The following is a 22,604-nucleotide window of genomic DNA, read 5'->3' as shown; positions in this document are numbered from 1 at the left end:
ACTGTTTTAGGCTGTGTGGACCTTTGAAATAACTGAAATCATTTGGCGAAGTGATATGGTCATGTAAAATATGCATAATTTACAGTAACTTTTATTGATTCCTGTATATTGAGAACAATTTTTACATTGTACAATATTGAGAACAAGTTTACTGTGAAGTCAGAAAAAGTCGGTAATTTGAGAAAAAAATATATTGTTTATGCATATGTACAAGAATTATGCCCACAAAACTAAAGAAAGCTTTGCAGACTTTCATAGAAATTTAACTCCCATCATTCAAAATCCTATAGATCCAATTGCCAGCTTGTTTGTACTTCGGCTATTTTGGTTATAACCCAAAACAGGTGCAAATAAAAGATCATTCAACAAATCTAGAACAAACTGTCTCCCCATTGAATTACATGCTCAGCATCTACTTTTATTTACTTATTAATTTCCTGTGCACAAATAGCAAAATTGAAATTAAATACAATTATTTTAGACATTTTAACATGACAATAATGCAACCATGATTTTAGGGTGATCTCCCAGTCCATTTCATTCTAAATTATTTCATAAACATGTCACTGACCAGGACCAGTGATGAACAAAATAATTGAATACTGAGTGATTTCAAATTTTCATCGATCTGTGTACATGTTATTGATCTGTTTTGCACTAGAAACTCCTCAGCATTTGCAGTGCCTGCAGGACCCTAATGCAATCTTCAAGCGCACTGCTACGTCCAAAACAAGTCATTGTCACCAAGCAAGAATGAATACCCGTTTACATGTACGAAATACTGTGAAATATCCACGTTTATATAAAAAATAAAAATATATGGGTGTTTTAGTTGTAAAAGGCGAGTTTTTATCCAAATAATTAGGCTCATTTAACTGGAATCATAGTGTGATCTCGTGAACTCGATGCTCCTCATTAGCCTGACAAGTCCTGGCTCTCTCTTAGGGAAAGAGACCCATGAAAGAATGCAAAGTCCTGAGACCCTTATGTAACATCTATTCGCGCCTTTAATGAGTTGCACTGCAATTTATGTTCGCGAGAAACTGGGCAGACATCTGGGTGGCCCAACGCGCAGCATGTGTCCGAATTGTTTGCTCCAGAGATGATACGTGACAGATTCAAGTCCAAGATGTTGAGAGCGTTTCCATTTGCGCATCGGATCATTCGAAATCCGAATTAAAGAAAACGTGATGTTGCATAAGTATCCGACGTTAGGGTTAAGACTATGTGACATTTAAATATTTGCTAGACATCACCGAAAGCATATCTAATAAGATGAGGATCGAGCAAGCAGTCGGTGCAGAACGGAAATCCTCTAAAATCACCAGCCAATTCATTGGATGATGCGCATGGTACACAGCATCTCCAGGAGAACATCACGCACCTCCAGACGAGCATAATGCATCTTTAAGGAGCTCTGCCTGCCGGTGCATCCATTGGCTAGCTGGAGGTTCCACTGGCTCCTGTGATTGGCCATACTTAATGATCCTTGGCTTATCATTTGCCCCTGTAATTTACTATGAATATTGTATGCAGGCGGAAAAGCTGCTGATAAGTTTGAAATAGCTTAGTCCTGGGTGAGACGTGTGTGTGCGGGTAAATTACATTTCCTGGGCTGCTATTTTTCCATCACCTAGTGGGAATGCTTCTATCCTGGATTCGGATGGGTAGGAATGGTCTCAGTCGGATATTCACAATGTAGAAATTTCTGCTGCATGTTTTGAAAGGACTATTACGCAAAGAATGTTTTGCGCTAAACTGAAGGATCTTAAGATTGCGGGTGAATGCCCGTTTTCTATGGTCGTGGGAAATGAGGAACCCGCAGACTTTGAGGAAAGCAGTGCGGTGAAGGTTGTGCCAGTATCCAGAGAGGTGCAGGGCACAAACACAAACAGTCTGCCCAGACGCAAAATAAGCCGGAGCAAAGTTAATCTGCATTCACTGGGCGAGAGCATCCGAAAGCTGGTGTGCCCGGAGGTAAAATTAATATGTTCGATGTTTCTAATTCACCTGATGATATTTAGCAGCAAATTCTTATACATTGCATTGAAAAAATGTTTATTGTCTGCGTTATGTACGGTGTACACATGCAACGCGCGTAAAGGTAATATTGTAATTAAGAAAATGTGCAAGACAGACAGACGACTGTTATCAATTACAATATCAAAAACACAGGCTATATTATATTTAATGAATTTTCTTTTTCTTTTAGTTCGAGAAATTACGAAATGCATTGATCAGAGTTATGAAACAGAAGATAGACGTGAGTTGGTAAGCTGTTCTTTTTCTGTCCTTTTATCACATTTTAAATACAGATTTGCCATAGTAATAGTCGTTTGAATATTGTATTCATTCTCTTGACAATATGTAGCCTAATATTTGTATTGCTTCAGTATTTTTTCCACATTTTTTTTACGTTACATACAATATTTCATGTTGTCAGTGTAAATTATTATATAGATTTTATTAGATTATATTATTATAGTATATGATGAAATGCAGCCTATATATTTGTTTCCTGGTTTAACGAAAGTGTTTAATTGTTGTTTTTAGTTATTCCATTCTGCATATTAATTTATTGACTATGATTTAATATATGTGTCCAAAGCCCTGTAGCATGCAGTTCTGATGTAACTCAGACAATGGACAACGCTGAACAATTATCAGATGTCATGAGAAACTTCTCCCTTAAAACAGGTAAAAAGATTCATTAAAAATGCATATTTATATAATCTTAATACCCATTTAATTTTAATGAATTCTACTAATTAAATCCCAGATATCCCCATGGATACACTAAAGATTTCTCTGGGTCTGGAGGTGTTTCGGGACTGTTATGAGGAGGACGGTCATATTCTTCGTGTGGTGGGGGGAGCTCTCCATGATTTTCTCAACAGCTTCAACGTTCTCTTAAAGCAGAGCACACCGCCCACCCCAGAGGTTCAGCGTTACATCCACCAAGCCTCCATCCTCTGCCTGGACAAAGATCCAGGACTCCTGACCGTCTATTTCTTCAACCCCCTCCCCACGACTGAGCTCTTCTTTTCGGGTATCATCCAGGCAGCAGCGTGTTTGCTCTACTGCACACGGGTGGAAGTCAGAATGGATGTTGGGGGTAAAGACAGTGGTGCTCTACAGGCCAATCATCAGCCCCATCTGCTGTACTCAGTAGTAGTGAGAGACGGCAGGAGCCTCACACCAAGCCCCATGAGGACACACTCGTCGGGAGACATTCCCCTCTCGCTGCTCTACTCTACTTTTCCCTTCCACATTCTCTTAGATCAAGAAATGAGCCTGATGCAGATTGGAGATGGTTTGAGGAGGAGGCTCGGGCGATGCAGAGATGGCCAAAGGAGACCTTCTTTCAACGAGCACTTTGCTATTGTTTCACCTGAGATTCGAGCCAGCTTCCAGGATATTTTAACCATGCTGAACACCCAGTTTGTGCTACGGGTGAAACAGCATGGAGCCAGCTCTGCTGACAGCCCTGGAAAGGTATTTTTTGTTTAATAGTTTCTCCCCCTGCAACAAGGGTGCCCTTGTGTCCTACGTATTGAAATGCTGATGCTAACAACGGGCCACCTGTTACGTGTGAAACTGCTTGCCTGGGAAATTTTAAAAGATCAAGCTTATTGCTTAGCTGAGACAAGCCAAATAGAGTGAGGAAAAAGCACCTAAGTTTGCAGCTTTGAATGCATTCATATGCTGGTTTGCATTTGAAATGTGAACTTCTGAAGGTCTACATGTCATTTTATCACACCGACATCAAAGAGAAAAAGGAATCAAAGATTGCCTTGGGTTTCATGTTGATTAGACAATTAAAAAGCGCAACATGATTCAACTAATCAGTGCAAAGTAATTAGGAGGATTTTTCCTCATAGGTTTATCTACGTGCTGATCTGAGATGAGTTTTTATGAGGTGGTCGAGGGGATTTTTTTAATGGCAAGTCTCAGTTTCTTGGGTTGCAGATGATCGGTATAATAAGGGCAAGGCAATAAAGTCCTGTACCACGCAGATGATGAAATGAACATGGCAGCAAATGTCAAGACGTGGAAGGCCCCTCAAAGCCTCTATTAATGAGATCTACCCTTACACTCACACAAAAGTAATAGCTTAGCTTCCTCATATCTAGATTCATTTAGGAAACATACAGTACACACAATATACAGTAATGGTACAGAGGCATTCTTATGAGTTTGTGCATCAATATGCTTCAGGTAATGCTTAGTCTTATGTTCCCTTTATTAGTAACATTTTTCTAGAAGTGCCCTTAAGTTCTTTTTAAAGACGAAATCCGCCACATTTAATGAATTTCATTTTCAACTCCTGATAATCTGGTGGAAAAAGAAAGTGTAAATATTGCCAGTCTACACTAAAAAATTTTTGCTGAAATAAGATAAATGGAAATCAGTCAGCAAAGAAATTATTTCCCTAAATAAAACTCTGAACTCAAGCAGATGGTAAGGTCAGGACAACTTGACATATTATGAAACATTCAAAGCAGTGTGCAAGCTACAGTAAATGCACATTGAATACCTTTGAGCAAGATTAATGATATGATGTTATATTTAAAGTCATCTCATGACATTTTTTTTTTTTTTTTTTTAGAAAAATGAAGGTCTGCTGAAGTTTATAAGTGACCCTGGACTACAAAACTACAAAAGTAGCATGGGTATATTTGTAGCAATAGCCAACAATACAATGTATGGGTCAAAATTATTTTTATTTTATGCCAGAAATCATTAGGATATTAAGTAAAGATCGTGTTCCATGAAGATATTTTGTAAATTTCCTACAGTAAATATATAAAAACTTATTTTTTGATTAGTAATATGCATTTCTAAGAACTTTATTTGGACAACTTTAAAAGCAATTTTTACAATATTTAGTTTTTTTGCACCCTCAGATTCCAAATTTTCAAATAGTTGTGTCTCTGCCAAATATTGTCCTATCCTAACAAACCATACATCAATGGAAAGCTTATTTATTCAGATCATGTATAAATCTACATTTTTAAAATGGACCCTTATAACTGGTTTTGTGGTCCAGGGTCACATATGACCAAACCTTCAAATATATGTACAGGATTGTACAAAATTTTAAAATGTAAAATTGTTACAAACTGCAATGATATTATATTATATTATATTATATTATATTATATTATATTATATTATATTATATTATATTATATTATATTATATTATATTATATTATATTATATTATATTATATTATATTATTACCTACACTGGTCTCATTTGTAACAAACTAATTGAAAACTCTGAATTAATTCCCATTCTCTCAACCTTCTCATTGTAGCATATGGACCTAAAGGGCCAGATGATCTTCATGTCAGAAATGAGTGCTCTGCTCTTCCTCGGCTCTCCATGTGTAGATAAGCTGGAGGAGTTGACAGGCCGGGGCCTCTACCTCTCTGACATCCCCATCCATAATGCGCTACGTGATGTTGTTCTGGTCGGAGAACAGACCAAGGCCCAGGATGGACTCAAAAAACGTCTGGGTAAAGCCAAAGCAGCCCTGGAACAGGCACACCAGGCTCTGGAAGAAGAAAAGAGACGAACGGTAGAGCTGCTCTTCACGATATTCCCAGGGAACGTCGCTCAGCGTTTGTGGCAGGGACTTCCTGTGCAGGCAAAAAAGTTTGATCACGTCACCATGCTGTTCTCTGATATCGTGGGCTTCACTGCGATCTGCTCACGATGTACGCCCATGCAGGTGGTGAACATGCTCAGTGAGCTTTACACTAGGTTTGATCACCACTGCGGTGAGCTGGATGTGTATAAGGTGGGTGATATTGTTGTATAGCTGTTAGCTCGGAACAAATAAAACTTATGTAGAACATTTCACTACTGCTCATGACTGATAAGTGTTTTTGGTACAGAATGCTGTCTTCCTTTTTAGGTCTTTTAGCTTCAAACTAGGCTAAATAAAATGAGGCTGTTTTTTTCCACAGATTGTAAAAATATGTTCCTTTAAGTTTATCTTGAGGCCCTTGGGATTTTAGAACGATCATTCACACGAAATCTTTAAACCAAACAATAATTAATTTCAGAATTTTTGACATGCAGGCTCATAAACTGCTGGGAGGCTCGCTAGTGTAATCTGAAGCAGAATTTCCCATACACATGCAGCAGAGATGAATTTCATGTAAAAGACAGCAGAGGTAAAGTTTAGCTTAGTGTCTGGCTTTGCTTACATTCTTACAGGCAACTATAACCTAAAATAGATTCCCCTCTTGTCTTCTCCCAACATATGCCAGCTGGTTCATGATGTGTGTCTTAAACATCTCCAAACTGGATGTGCAATAACAGGGCATTAATGTCTCTCAAGCTGTCAAGATGTACCATTCTGTTAACGTAAAGTTAGTTTGTTATAGCTGGTTTCAAAATAGCTTATTTTCAACACTGAATCTACTTTCACGTTGTTAAAAACGGGAGATTCTTTTCATGTGATCAGAATTACATCAGTAGTCGGTTAACTGGTGCATGTATGGATAATTATGCCAAAAAATAATATAATATAATTATTAAATATTCTTAACTGTTGTGTAAATGCAGAACTGTCCTATAACAGAAGGACGTCACATGAGAGACAAATCAGAATATTAAGGCATGAACCTTGAATATACCCAGAGGTGTGTTATGAAATATTTAGCACTCTGCTCTCGTAACCTTTCATACGTCCTCATTTGTGCGTTCAAGGTGGAAACCATTGGCGATGCGTACTGTGTAGCTGGTGGCTTACACAAAGAGAGTCCGACCCATGCTGTCCAGATTGCTCTCATGGCTCTAAAGATGATGGAATTGTCTGATGAGGTCACGACTCCCATGGGGGAGGTTATCAAGGTTAGTCTTTCATCAGGCTTTTCCACATTTTGTGTATTTATAGCATGAATATAAAAGAGTCAAATGTTTCATATTTGATGTTTTTAGGACTTATTTAATTGTCTCTCATTTGTCATGCAAACCTTTGCTAGACTGCTGAGTTGAAACAAAATGCAAAATAATGTTTCAACAATGTTGTTGGTTAGTAAAATAAGAAATTCTCAATTTAAAACCAATGCGTGACTCATTAGAATGCTTGTATGTTTTCATGCAAACACACTCCCACTACAAGGGAGAATACTTTTTAAAAGGCCACATCTAATGTTTTCTATTTTAGACTCAAAAATAGGCATTATCAGTTTTTTCTCAGCGCCAGTGGAATTATTTATCACATTTAGAATTAGAATATGAATACTGCTGCTGTATACAAAACTATGCTAATTTCATGTAACAAGCATTCATCTTGCAGAAATGTAATATTTATGTTTGTGTGAGGATTGGGTTTGAGCTTCTGAATTATCTTTGTTTTAATAATAAGTGTATTTTGGAAAACAATACACATTATGGGACTATACGGTGTGGAATAAAGAATATTTGAGCAGGAACATTTGAAGAAAAACTGTTTTTCAAAGTGATTCTTGCTTTGTTTTATTCTCAGATGCGTATCGGCATCCACTCTGGCTCGGTTTTGGCTGGCGTGGTTGGTGTTAAAATGCCCCGCTACTGCCTTTTTGGCAATAACGTCACATTAGCCAACAAGTTTGAGTCCTGCAGCCTGCCAAGAAAGATTAACGTCAGTCCCACCACACACAGGTATAAACAGAGGCAACTGTTCTGTTTGTTTATTCTGTATTCAGAACTTATTGGCAAGTGTGTTTGATTAGATGTTTATTTTAGTATTATTTAAATCGGCATGTTTCAAATTCTCTTACAGTTTTGAATTTTAAGTGAGAGTAAATGATTGTTTACACATTAATGAGAACAACAGTGAGTCAGTTGTACAATAAGGTGTGAGTAAAAGCAACTGCATTCATTTTAAATAAACAATAAAACACTATCTAAAAAATGCTGGGTTTAAAAACAACCCAGCACTGTGTGAAATATGGACAAACCTAGCGACTGGGTTGTTTTGACCCAGCGGTTTTAGTAAATGTTTAACCCAACCGTCCGGGTAGCTTTATGTAATTTAACTCTTGCTTAAAAATAACTATATTTCTTGCTTAAAATGAACCCAAACTAGAACGTGTATTAATGTTGATTAAATAATAATTAAAATGAACATTTTTTAAATTGCTTACATAAATGTTCACCTTTTGATTATTGCTGATGCCTCTGTTAAATATATGTATAATTTTTAATTTACAACCTATTTGGGGTTCAGTTTAAGCCAGCTAAGTAATTTTTAAACAATTGTTGAGTTGAATAAAACTACAGAGAAGTTTGGGTTAAACAGGTAACCAAACCGCTGGGTCAAAACAACCCAGTGGCTGGATTTGTCCATATTTCACCCAGAAAATTCCACCAAAACGGATCTGTTTTTTATGTTTAAGAAAGAATAACACATGAAGATCTTCCTTATTAAATCATTTCTGGCCGAGCCAAAACAAGTACAAGTGTTTTTGTCATATTCCACTCTGTTAGAGCTGATTTAACACTAGCAGATTTATTGTGTACCTACATATGGGTTTTAGGACAATTTGTTACTTCTCTCATTTCAGATTGTTAAAAGATTGTCCAGAGTTCACTCTTATCCCCCGGACAAGAGAGGATCTTCCGCCCAACTTCCCGGCTGACATCCCTGGAGTTTGTTACTTCCTCCAGGCTCACGATCAAAAGACAAGTGCTGCTTCCAGAGGCTGTGCTACAGACGAAACTCAACCCAGTGGATAAAAACGTCAAATCTTTAAGACAGAAATGCTGGAAACAGTGGGTTAATACTGCCTGTCACTCTGTGTATCTTTTTAGTTAAGCCAGAGGTAGTTTATCATCCAACTGTTGAATGTTGCCAAAAAGCTATCAAATAACACTCATTAGAAGGGTTTCACTGTGCACAGTTTTTGTTCACAGTAGTGTTACACAGTAGTTTAAAGCCTGAGAGTTTTGTTTGGGAGAACGCCTTTTGTTTCAATAAAGCATTTCGTTTGTTTTGACTTCCTGACTGTATACCAAAAATCTAAAAAGCAGAGAATGCCATTTACATTTGTATCTATAATGACTATTTCTTTATATGCTACAGAATCAATAGAGTGAAACATTTATTGTGTATAAGGACAATTAGTATCAATACAATAGTCTGAATAGAGCACATGTCATTGTAGTGCACCACACAGTAAAGAAGAAAAGGAAGAAAAGCACACAGTAAAGGTTCACCTCAGCAGAGCCTGACCACAGTCATTCTTAAAGTAAACATTGTGACTTTTTTGTATTGTAATAGATCTGTAATAAACATGCTTTACTCAAGGTTTGGTTTGTTTAATGTCTGTTTCAGTGCAACCTGCTCTTTTCATGGAAAGAGTAAAAGTGAGACCACAAAAAGATAACACTGTTGCATTATTAAATTCTGTTGTCTCCTAAGATTTCACATAAAACTGTTCCTCACATAAAACAAGTCCTAATGATGCTTCAACATAATGTTGTTAAACAGAGCAGGAGTTATGTGGGGTATTTCCTAAAATCTAAGATTAACATGCTTCAGAAAATGTAATATGATAAAATGTCAGAAGTACAATACAAAAAAAATGATATTATAAACCTGTCTGTATTATAATTACAAAAAAAAAAAAATGTTTCAAAATATAAAACCCAAATTTGACAGTCAGGTTTGATTTCCATTGACTATCATTATAAATTAGACATTAATCTGAAATGTATAAATTAGACAAATATAATATCTTGATATTTCATATGATGACTATCAAACTGACTAGGTGCAAAGTGCAAGCTTCGTAACGTTTCATAAAATAATAAAATCAATAGAGTGTGAAATTACGAATTCATTTTCTTAATTTGATATATTTTTTTTATTAATTAGATTAATTACAATCTTACGATATTTCTAAACAACTCCAACGATAACATCTGACAGCATCCCCCTTGCTAAAGCTTGGTCGATGAATATTAATAAGGTCATGTTGGCGTTGCTTGGTAACCTTCCCAGAGCCTACAAAACGTAACCTAATTAATATTCATGATGCAGGCTTTCATCCATAGTAGGAATCGTTAATTCGCCAGTTGATTAGCTCCCTCCTACCAGCGTCTACCTCGCAGCCAATCAGGTAGGTATTCTGGATAAACGTCATGCTGCGTAATGAATATTCATGAGCCAATCCTTCAGTGTAGTATAATTCCTGAATCCGGGATCTAGTGAAATGCAAATAGCGAGAACCAGCTGTGTGTTGTATTTTTTGCATCCCCGCTCTCCAGTTGGCTGCATCCTCTGTCAATAACAATGAGCTCGTTTCAGGAATGGTGGTTTCACTCGTAACAGCTGTACGGTTTGTCAGTGCTGGTGTTTAGTGATTTAAGCTATCACAAACAGGGGACTGGCGAATTAAACGAAACATGGTATGTAGCAATAATATGAATGCGATTTTACATGTCTTCTGTTTATTCTCTAGTCACTATTTACGTAAATATCTGCTTTGCAGCTTACGATAGCATCGACTGTATAAAAGCGATGGAAATATGGCATTACTCTTACTCAAATAAGTAATTTTGTATTATAGGTGCATAATTGCCTCACTGTATGATATAATATATATTAGCTCATGTTTTGATTTACGCACAAAATCATTACAACATATTTGTATAGATGGCACGTTGAATATTAAAGGCAAATATTTAATTATACTATTAGTGTATATACAAACATATTATATTATGTTTGAATTTCACAACTGTATATTTCACAATTTTTTGGCAGTACGGTTTTGTGAATCACGCACTGGAACTTCTGGTGCTGAGAAATTATGGTCCAGATGTTTGGGAGGACATCAAGTGAGTTTATATGGACTTCTCTGTTATATCATGGTCAATTTTTATTGTTTTATATGTTTGTTTTTGCATTTATGTGCACTGCATATTATTAAAAAAAAAAATGTCTGTAGGCCTACATAAATTTAGAGATGTGTATAACACCATTGATGTGTTATTAACAATGACACTTGCAAAACTTTTCTAAATTAATATTTCAGCAACTGCTATTTTTTGTAACACTTTTCTTAATGCCAATGCCAAAAAAGGAGAAAAATAATTAGCAAATATAATTCATGATATCAATATCTCAGTACATTGTGATTAGCCAATCTTTACTGCCATACGCTCTTTTTCATTTATTCAGAGCTTAAGAAATCAGGCATAACATGTCATGGGGTGAGGTCAGATGCGTACAACTTTTTCCTCTTGCACAAACAGTTCAGCTTTATTTAACTTCCTCCATCTCTTTGACATGACTTTTAAGAGCAGTCGTTTCAAGTCACAGCTGTGCCTAATGTAAACATGTATTTTAGAGCCTGTTTAGGCTCAAGTTGTGAGCTTGAGTCTCACTCAATCTTCTGGCAACGTTATAGCAGTTGGACTCAGTTACTGCAGCATTTTATTTAGCAAGGTTCAGTGTTATCACAAGGTTAACAGCATCTGGCAGTGCAGTGTACAAGACGTGATTAATGATGTTTCTATTTCTATTTTTAGTTTGTGTTTTACAAGTGTTTTCCCTTGTTGATACTATTGTGACTTTTTGGCTGAGCTTCTCTTTGGTCATCATTCTTGGTCAATGCTGATTTTTATATTTTTCAGCTCACTATTTAGTAATATGTCCAAGCAAATCACATTTTGACCTGACTCTAACAATCCTCAAGCTTTTATTAAATGTTTGTTTTCATTTTGCTCAAAATTTAAATAGATGTAAAGTAGTCCAAAAATTCTAATTAAACATTTTTGTTCATTTTTAGTTTTTTAATTAATTTAATGATGTAATAGTAATTACCTGATGTTTTAAATATTTTTTTCCTTTTAGGAGAGAGGCTCAGGTTGATGTAGAAGGACAGTTTCTGGTCAGAATTATCTATGAAGATGCCAAAACATACGACCTTGTGGCTGCTGCAAGCAAAGTACTAAGTAAGGAAGTTTTTGTTATTGTTGTAGTTTTGGAAAGATGGAGGTAATTATTTGCTACCTCAATTAAATTGATTTATTAATTAAGTGGTTAATTAAATCAGAGGTGGCCTATTACCAATGTTCTATTAGTTCACAGGTTGATGTGACAGAACAAAATAATGATTTTTTAAATTATGTTCTTGATTTCTTTTTTTGATGATCATTTTCTTTCCCTGTTGATTTAAATGTGGTTTCTTCACCAATAGAAATGGATGCTGGAGGCATCTTGCAAATGTTTGGGAAAATGTTTTTTGAGTTCTGTCAGGAATCCGGCTATGACACTATCCTCCGAGTGTTGGGCTCCAATGTCCGTGAATTCTTACAAGTAAGAGGCTACTGTTTTTATCACCCAAAAATCAGCAGCAGCAATGTTGAGAAAGTGTTGCAAGCAACACTGTCTGTTCTCTATTTCACACATTGCATGTCCTGTACTTTTAGTGAGGGTGATTTTTAAAATAGTATAAAAAATGGCATGTTCCGTGTAATTGCAGATAAGAATTAACAATAACATCATCAGCTATATTTTTTATTAATCCTCAATGTCCTTTCGTTATAGATGTTTTTCATGTTTTTGCCTTATTTAGTGAAACACTTCATATGGCTGTGCTTATAGTAAAATTAAAAATGAGAGTTTGCTATAACTGAATCTAGCAGTGTCAGGGAGAAACTTTTTAGCAGCTTAGCTGTTAATAAATACAACATTTTTATAATTGTAAAATACAGATATATCACAATATATTAGATATATAATAAAATATTTATATGTATATATTTTATATTTACATATTAATTTTATTAAATTTATTGTATGTGTAAATGTCTCATTAGTTGATTGATTTCACTACTTTAAATATTAAGTAGTATTTAGCTTAGTGCAAACTAGATCATTGCACTCACTTTGTTCAGCTTAGCAAAAATCTGCTCTTTACATCCCCACATAAATATCAGCTTGTTCTCTGTTTCAGAATCTGGACGCATTGCATGACCATCTGGGCACCATCTACCCCGGCATGCGTGCGCCCTCCTTCCGCTGCACGGATGCAGAGAAAGGCAACAACCTCATTCTACACTATTACTCTGAGAGAGAAGGTCTTCAGGACATCGTCATAGGGATCATCAAGACAGTTGCACAGCAGATTCACGGAACTGAGATTGAGATGAAGGTGCTGTGCCTGTGCATTGATTGTCCTCCCATATACAGTAGATGTTAAAATAAATTAGTACTTTTATACAGCAAGGATGCATTAAATTGATCAAAATTGACAGAAAAGATAAACAAATTCTATTTCAAATAACTGCTATTTGAACTGTCTATTCATCAAAGAATAATTAATAATACATTGATAATAATAAACATGTGAGACTGAAGACTGGAATAATGGCTGCTGAAAACATCACAGGAATAAATTAAATTTTAAAATGTATTAGAATAGAAAACCATGCTTTTATATGGTAATAATATAATTATAATAATACAATATTACTGTTTAGTAAATGCAGCCTTTGTGAACAAAGGAGACTTTAAAATATAATATAATTATTAAAAGCTATATGTGACCCTGAACCACAAAACCAGTCATAACATACATCAGCTGAAAGCTAAATAAATATTACATTTTCCATTGATGTATGGTTTGTTAAGATAGACTTGGCAGAGATACAACTATTTAAAAATCTGGAATCTGAGGGTACGAAAACATCAAAATACTGAGAAAATTGTCTTTAAAGTTGTCCAAAGGAAGTTCTTAGCAATGCGTATTACTAATCAAAAATTAAGTTTTGATATATTGTCGGTAGGACATTTACAAAATATTTTCCTGGAACTTGATCTTTACTTAATATCCTAATGATTTTTGGCATAAAACAAAAATTGATTACTTTGACCCATACAATGTATTTTTGGCTATTTCTACAAATATACCCATGCTACGTAAGACTGGTTTTGTGGTCCATGGTCACATATATATAATAACATGTGTAAATAGATATATAAATAAAAAAAACAATACTGGTATTTTTAAACAAACAGTAATGTAAGCTCTAAATTCTGCAATCATCAAAACCTGACTGAAGGTAGTCCAGAGGTGGAATTACTCTCGTTCTCACTGAGAGAGGCTCATCGATAAACAACATTATGATGAACTCACTGCGGTTTATCCTTTGTCACCGCACTTCAGTCTCTGCCTTATTTTCCAAATAAATCCCCCTCACCCAATAAGAGCTAATCATTCCCCAGACAGCAGACTGCTCTTTCCGTCTCTCTCTCTCCATCTGGGCTTAGTGTGAAATGAGGGAGTCCAATCGACAGACCCTCGAAATGCAACACCTGACTTGTTGAAAAAAAATGTTAGCCATCGTCGTCATGGCGACGGCAGGGCAAAGAGACAGTGACTTGACGTCAGTGAAATGTGCTCAACTTCAAGCTGAGAGAGAAAAAACAACAGCTCCTCTGCATTCAGCCCAGGCTGATATGATATGGCTACAATAAAACAGCTTTTAGGGCCATTTTCAGTGATATTACTGAAGAGAAAACAGAGAAATCTCTGCAATGGGTGTTTTCATTATGTTAAAAATTCCAAAAGTTATTCCTGTATTTGACTCATAATTAAATACACTAAACATTCTCCTTTATTAAACACTCAAGACACACTTGAGGCTGTAACTTTCTCTTTGCTTAGTCTACATGCTGTGCAAGGACTAAGGAATGAGATAACTGATCCTAGACTCTTAGCACTTAACAGAAGATATTGTTTGGAATCATGAGAGACCATTAGAATTTTTGGTTGTGTTCTTTTAAGGAATATTTCGGGTTCAATACAAGTTACTCTCAGTCAACAGCATTTGTTGCATAATGCTTATGACCACAAAAAAAGTAAATTTTTGGAGGATTTAAAAGTAAATATAAATTAAAGGAGTAGTTCACTTTCAGAGCAAAAATTTACAAATAATTTACTCACCCGTCTTGTCTAGCTCTGCCATGTTCTAGACAGTTAGGATATGTTGAAGAACTCCCATCTAATTTTCTCCTCCAACTTCAAAATCGTCCTACATGGCTGTTTTATCTTTTTTTTTGTAAAGAGTATTTGACCCTCTTTGCGCATTCACTTTGTAAGCAATGTAGGTTTTTGAAGTTAGAGGAAAAAATTAGATGGTTTTTCAACATACCCTAACTGTATTGAACCGGAATGCACAGAGTGCACGCAGAGCTAGACAAGGCGAGCATTTAAGGTTAAAAAGTATATAAATTTTTTTGTTTTTTTTAGAAAATCGTTTCGCTAGAAGAAGACCCTTCTCAGCTGGGATTGTTTAGAGCCCTTTGAAGCTGCATTTAAACTGCATTTTGGAAGTTCAAACTATATGGAGATATATTTATTCCTCAAAAAATATAACCATCTTTACAACTAAAGAAAGAAAGACATGAACATCTTGGATGGAAACGTCTCTAGGTTATGTATGTAACCATGGTTCCCTGAGAAGGGAACGAGACACCGCGTCCCCTAGGGGTCGCTATTGGGGAACGCCGCAGTGTGACTCGTGTCTGAAGAATGCATATGAAAAAACTACATGAAATGGCCGGCGACAGCGTATGACGTCACCGCGGCGCAATTGCCGCTGCTGGTGCGTCACTACCGGGCGCCACTGTATAAAGAGGCGCCGGTGTAAACGCACATCCGCTTCAGCGTCTGAAGCTTCTCGGCCGAAGCATGGCAGAAAAGTGTAGGGGATGCGGTGTCTCGTTCCCTTCTCAGGGAACCATGGTTACATACGTAACCTAGAGACGTTCCCTTCCGAGGGAACTCTCACCGCGTCCCCTAGGGGTCGCTATTGGGGAACGGTTATACCCACGCTTCCATGCTGAGGGGAGTGCATGCTTTGACAGCCAGCACTACGGATCAATTCTGAGAAGAATTGCTCCAATTAGGACGTGGTGACGGCTGTCAGAACGTTATCCCCCACGGCCAATGGCCTGAACCCAGGGCACAGCTCAGGCTTGGAATCAAGCGATTCCTTCGGGGGAAATGGCTAAGTGTCAACTTAGATTTATTTAGAACAGGCACTGCCACTACTACCAGGTCTAGTTCCCTCTGTGAACTGACTCACAGATAGAGAGTAGCAGATCTATCCTAGGACAGAAACCGTTCTAGCAGGGGTTACCGTAAGTAACACACCCTGGATAACAGATGGTCAGGAGATATCAAAGGTGATATCGAGAGGAGTTGGGCCCAGGGAGACCAGGGTTTTAAGACCAACTCAAAAATGGGAACGAAGGGACCAAGTAACCCATACCGTATAGGATTTTAGAGAAGAACCCAGAAACTCGGTGGGGACTTACCACTTGTGTGGATTTTAGGAAGTGCTCAGAGATTGCGTGCGCACTTACCATTATTATGGATTTCAGAAAGTGCCCAGGGTTCAGCATGGGACACTTACCCTAGTACAGGGGATTTTAGAGAGTGTCTTTCCCTTTTTTGGGGGGGTTACACCACTAAAGCTCCAGGCTTGTCAGAGATGACAAGCACTTAGATAGGGGAAGAACCCTCTCTTAAAAAGAGGGGAGCAACGATACACCCCAATCAGGACAGACAGTCCGCAAACTGTTAGTCAACTGATGAAATCATGGAGCTACTGACCATCATGATAGTGGACGTGGATAGCAGACAGACCCCTAACCCTGAGCTGCAGGGAGGAACATCCATCCTTAAAAAAGGGCAACGCTCTGAAGGGACACATTACTGTAAAGGGGAGCATATTAAGCCCAGTACACATGGATGCCTATTACACCTACCAGGAGAAGGTGGTGCTCAGAAATTACCCTTCCTTAGAAGGGGAGCATGCTCATCCCGCCAGGAGCCGTACTCTAAAATGGGACCCTTCGCAAAGGGGAGCAATCGTGCTCGATTCAGGAAGCCTGAGAGGAGGTAGTGACTAGTTCTACCCTTCAAAAAAGGGAGAAATTTGTCATGCGGCAGTGGGGCTGCTTTGAAGGAACTTTGAATAAAGGTGAGCTGCCAGCTGCCTGAAGAGACTTTTACATAAGAAGCTCTTGACTCTAGCAACGTCAAGGGTAGGCTTTAAAACCCTGAAGGACAGGGAAGAAAACCAACACCCGCCAGAGGGTGGTGCTCTGAGAGTACCCTTTCTGCAGAAAGGGGAGCAGCCAATGTCATCTCAAGGCCCTGAAAAGGGAGAGCTCCTGGTTAGTCATGGGGACAGATTCCTAATCCTGAAGGTCAGGGAGAAATGCCCGTCCAGCCGAGGGGGCGCTCATTAAGAACCCTTTCCTCAAAAAAGGGGAGAGCCCAGCTCGTGCATAAGGCCTGAAGAATGAGAATCAACTTGGACAGAGAGGACAGGCTCCTAACCCAGATGACCGGGAGGAAAACCTGGCTTTGTCAGCGAAAGCGGTACTCTGAGTAAACCCTTTCCACGGAAAGGGGAGTACTACTTAGGTTGAACCGACCCTGCCCTCGGGCTAAGAGGGGGATCGACAGACACCAGTCTAGGTGGACTTATGTTCCTGTTTCAACAGGACATAAATTTCCCGGAGCAGGAACTGGAGGACTGAGAAATTGCTCCTCGGAGACAAAAACTCAGGAGGTGCTGGAAAGAACCTTCCACTGATGAGATCACCCCAGGATCTGGAGTCCAGCGAGAGGGTCTGGAAAAGGGATTCTAAGAAATAGGCCTGCAAAAGACAGCGTTAAACATGCCAAGGGCAATCCTAAGAAAGAAACTTAGGGAGCTTACCTTGAAGAGGACATAAGTCCTATGTCTAACATATGCTGTAAGGGTGGTTTACCGCACAACCTGTGGCGTGGAGAGGACGAACACTGCCGTAACCATAATCCGTAGGATCAGAGGGGGAGCATCCGCCGTGGACTCATCATACTTTTCTCTTGAGAAGCAAAGACACAACACACAGGCCTGAGACAGTAATAAGTTCCTTTTTTTTAAAGAAAAAAAAAATGGATCACACTCACCCATAAGTGACCTGCATTTAACTCAAACTTAAACATAACTTTGTTTAAGGAGTTAAAATCCAGACCATCAGTAATGGAGGTTCTTATGGGACATAAGAACCACTAAGAAGTTATAGGTCCAAGGTAGCGTGCAGGGAGCTCCAACCTTCTGGACTCTTCTCTGTTCCTCAGAACGAGAGAGAGCAGGACCCCTGTGTTGTTGGGGCTAAGACCTGGGCCTTCATGGAATGAAGGACGTAAAGCAGTGGTCTACCTAGTCCATAGTCACACAAATCCAAAAAGGCCAATGAGCCTGGGAAAACTAACAGATCAGTGAAAGACCTCCGGTTAGTCCTCCTAAAAGCAGCCCAAACCAACAGAGTGGGCTGTCTACTTAAAACCCTAGCAGGGGAGACAGTGCCATCTAGGCAAGAGCTTAAGGGGAACTGCTCAAAAAACCCCAAAAGGGGAGCATTCAATAAGCCAACACACAGACATCCTCAGATATCTGTGTGTGTAGGAAGGACCATCAGAGGTGAAACTGACCGAAAGCCTCCAGACCCTAAAGGGGGAAGAATTTAAAGGAACACTCCACTTTTTTTGGAAATAGGCTCATTCTCCAACTCCCCCCGAGTTAATAAGTTGAGTTTTACCGTTTTGAAATCCATTCAGCCGTTCTTTATCACTTTTAGCATAGCTTAGCATAGATCATTGAATCCTATTAGACCAATAGCATCACATTCAAAAATGACCAACGAGTTTCGATATTTGTCCTATTTAAAACTTGACTCTTCTGTAGTTATATCGTGTACTAAGACCGGTGGAAATGCAAAGCTTCAATTTTCTAGACTGATAAGATTAGGAACTACACTCCCATTCCGGCGTAATAGTCAAGGAAGTTTGCTGCCGTAATAAGGCCAAAGCAGGAGCAGTAATACCACGCAGCACGTGCAAATGCTAAACTAGCTGGGAACTCATTTCTGATAATACTCCGCCTGCTTCGGCCATATTACGGCAGCAAGCTTCCTTGACTATTACGCCGGAATGGAAGTGTAGTTCCTAATCTTATCAGCCTACAAACTCGCGGCTTTGCATTTCCACTGGTCTTAGTACACGATATAACTACAGACGAGTCAAGTTTTAAATTCAACAAATATGGAAACTCATTGGTCATTTTTGAATGCGATGCTATTGGTCTAATAGGATTCAATGATCTATGCTAAGCTATGCTAAAAGTGATATCGCCAGAACAGGAGAACGGCTGAATGGATTTCAAAACGGTAAAAATCAACTTATTAACTCGGGGGGGGGGGAGGGAGTTGGAGAATGAGCCTATTTCCAAAAAAAGTGGAGTGTTCCTTTAACACATAACTAGCCTCAGACAGCTGCAGTTAAAGTCTGTTAATCTCAGGAAATCCAACTTTTTTTGGCGGTTAATTAACTCCACAATCGCAACACGCAGCACATATTCGGCTCAACATACTCGGCCCAAGCGGCAAATAACCCTCAGGAATAAAGCAAACAAGGAGCCGCTGGCGACTCCGCGAATGCGTTTGTTAATGCCGCGAGAGGCAAACACACTCATGCAAAATGAGGAGTAGAGAAACTCACCTCCCTCTTTTGCGAATGCGTTGTCGCGATGAGCCCATTAGTTCTGTCGGGAGCTGGACGTGCTGTTATTACCACACCCACGTAGCCTGCGAGTTGTGCAAGTGGGTATGAGAGCGTGCCTCTCGTTACAAACAAGCAATGAATGCACCGATTGCATTCCATTACTCTCAAGAGCTAATCTTGCTTGCGTTCTCACCGCACAGCTTGGGCAGTGTGAAATTGCGGGTATCAGATTAACACACACGTCACACGCAGGCCCCCTGTGAGAGAATACTGAATCTGAAGACGACGAAGAGGATGTATGTTTACACCACTTTATACAGTGGCGCCCGGTAGTGATGCACCAGCAGCGGCAATCGCGCTGCGGTGACGGCATATGCTGTCGCCGGCCATTTCATGTAGTTTTTTCATATGCATTCTTCAGACACGAGTCACGCTGCGGCGTTCCCCAATAGTGACCCCTAGGGGAACCAGTGAGAGTTCCATCGGAAGGGTTTTACATTATCTGTACAGTACATTATCTGTAAATTTTTGTTCTCAAAGTGAACTACTCCTTTAATATATAGATTATGTTAAAAAGGCAAATTAATTATTATTTATTAATTATTTAATTATTTAATTATTAATTATTAATTATTAATTAATTATTTCAGATTTAAAGCAGTTTTAATCATTCAGTCATTAAAACCGCATTAAAATCATGTTAACACACTTTTTTGTTTATGTCTCGTAGCTACACTTTTAAAACTGTATCTTAATGTTTACAAATTGATTTAGTATTGTAAGTGCTTCCCAAATTTTTTTTTAAGAATTTTTTTTTTAGTTTTATTTTTACTGTAGTTTGATTTAAAAATGAAACATCAGCAGTACAGAACATAACATATCTTTTCTGAGGTAATTAACATTACATGACTATTTACAAGCTGTTAAGAATATTTAACGGTTTCTACTCATTATTTGTAGTGAACCAAGCCACTCAATAATTTCAATAAGTTTTATTACTTTTAATATAACATAAATCATAGCCATAAATTCTGTTAATTTCAGCACAAAATACAAACAATAAATGTGTTTAATGTGGCGTAAGATCAATTCATCCCAGTTCAAGTGGCATGTGAATAGATGATCTTTTTCCTCTTTTAGTTCCACACTGAAAAAAATAACTTGTAACATTTACTTGATAAAATCCTCGTAACAATTTGCACTAGTAGATTTTAAGTAAATTTTACTGCTCTAATATTAAGTACAACTCACCTGTCATTATCAATTAAATTAAAATCAAATTAAATTAATAATTAAAGTAACGCTTATAAAGAAATAAAGTAAAGGTTACGTAATTATCTTTAATTCACAATTTAGATTTATTTAAAGTAATCAATTAAAGTTAATTTATTGTTGTATAAGCAGGAACCTTGTTTTTATGAAATTATTAAGTAAATCTTACTAATTAATTTTTTTTTATTTTACTTATTTTTATCAATGTATATTACTCATAATAAAATGCACATTGCTAATTTATGTAAATAAATTAATCACTTGATCTATATATTTCACAAATCACACAACTAAATTATAATTTAACAATTTATTTATCCAACATTTCCAAATACAAAAAAAGACATTCACAATACAGATTTTTCAATAAAATGCATTGTTAAATTTCGCATCAATTGGAACAACTGCATGTCTAAATAATTTGTTGCAAAAAAATAAAATAAAATACAGCATGTTAGATATAAAATATGCCAAATGATACATAAAACTTCTCAAAACCAGGTTATTGACAAAACTACAAACAATTGTAGATTAGTCCTTTTTAGACCATATTATTTAAATCTAATAGCCCTCTGACACAGTAAATGTACAACATTCAAATCAGCACTCTGAACAAGTGCACTTAAAAGTATGCTTATAAAACCTTAATGCAGTAAAACACTATAATCAACAGCTGAACATGTAAGGAGTTGTAGTCAAGGCATATCAATAGCATTAAGATAATAACTTCATCTTTAAAGCTTGCACTTTTGAGGATAGCTTGATTCCATCAAGTTCTAAGGACTAATATCTCAAATGTGTACCGCAGAGCTCGGGGTATGTAAGGTTAAGGGCATAAAGTAGCCCCATGAGCAGTCCACATTTTTTTGGCCTGCATCCTTGCAAGACTTTCTGTCCTTCCAGAAGAATGGACACATCAACTGGTTCTTCCTCATCAACAGCATGGACGAGGATTTTAAGAATGTGCAAACTGGCATCACTTCGTCTCTCCTCCTGCATACAATGTAAAAGAAACGTAATTATTATTAGACAATTATTTATATAAAAAAAAAAAAAAATAAAAAATAAAAAAAGATTTGCAAAATATGAATCTTTAACCCCCAAAAACTCAAATCCCCATTTTTGTTCAGAAAATAAATAATTGTCTTAGAGGTTTGGAACAGTGTGATCAGTTAATGGCAATTTTCATTTTTGTGTGAATTGATTCTTTAATTAGAATAAGATAGATATCTAGTTTATTACTCTAAAACAACTTTAGACATTTACTCTGTATTCTTTTCGCCATCACTGAGTATAACATGTCCACCCCTTTATCTACCTTCCCTCTTTTTGTTAAGGGTTAACTTGTATTACATTTTTAATATTTTAAACTGTATCATTTAGAAATAAACCATACTTTACCAAGCAATCATCGAAGAGATCCTCTTCTTTCTCACCAAGGTAGATAATGAGGCTGCGGATGACAGATTCACGTCTCCCTTCAATGCTTTGATTCTGTGAAAATATAACGTATTTACATAATTTTTATTCATACAACCACATTTAGTAAATTTTTTCTCTTTTGAAAATGTGCCTTTCTCCAAAGCAACTTTAAAAGAGGAAGACATCAAGCATGCCAAGAGGTGCTACTAAAACAGTTTCTTGTATTGTTAGAAAAATATAAATTAACATTGGGGGAGGGATTAAAGAATAAGTGATTAAAGATAAATGAATAAGTGATAAGTAATAAGCAATTTACAAATTTAAATGTTCAGTT

At 37.3% G+C, this 22,604-nt stretch overlaps 2 protein-coding genes across 2 annotated transcripts in view; both read left to right on the top strand.

Annotated features, from left to right (window-relative positions):
- Positions 1 to 1,145: 1,145 nt before the first annotated feature.
- On the top strand, positions 1,146 to 9,308 carry gucy1a1 (guanylate cyclase 1 soluble subunit alpha 1). The gene is made up of 8 exons (XM_073841798.1): positions 1,146 to 1,977; positions 2,213 to 2,271; positions 2,609 to 2,697; positions 2,780 to 3,495; positions 5,323 to 5,808; positions 6,726 to 6,869; positions 7,507 to 7,661; positions 8,567 to 9,308. Exons 1-8 carry the CDS (start codon positions 1,744 to 1,746, stop codon positions 8,736 to 8,738), a joined length of 2,055 nt encoding a protein of 684 aa, XP_073697899.1. The 5' UTR covers positions 1,146 to 1,743; the 3' UTR covers positions 8,739 to 9,308.
- An 887-nt stretch (positions 9,309 to 10,195) lies between these two features.
- Positions 10,196 to 22,604, top strand: part of gucy1b1 (guanylate cyclase 1 soluble subunit beta 1) — a 57,657-nt gene continuing 45,248 nt past the window's right edge. Inside the window, exons 1-5 of the mRNA XM_073841799.1 lie at positions 10,196 to 10,412; positions 10,771 to 10,844; positions 11,863 to 11,963; positions 12,209 to 12,327; positions 12,968 to 13,165. Coding sequence (XP_073697900.1) covers positions 10,410 to 10,412; positions 10,771 to 10,844; positions 11,863 to 11,963; positions 12,209 to 12,327; positions 12,968 to 13,165 — 495 coding nt within the window. The 5' untranslated portion in view covers positions 10,196 to 10,409. The remainder of the gene's footprint in view (positions 10,413 to 10,770; positions 10,845 to 11,862; positions 11,964 to 12,208; positions 12,328 to 12,967; positions 13,166 to 22,604) is intronic.

The sequence above is a fragment of the Garra rufa genome, chromosome 6 (assembly GCF_049309525.1).
Source record: "Garra rufa chromosome 6, GarRuf1.0, whole genome shotgun sequence".
Taxonomy (NCBI): domain Eukaryota; kingdom Metazoa; phylum Chordata; class Actinopteri; order Cypriniformes; family Cyprinidae; genus Garra; species Garra rufa.
The sequence above is the reverse complement of the archived record's forward strand: the minus strand, read 5'-3'. Positions and strand labels throughout refer to the sequence as shown.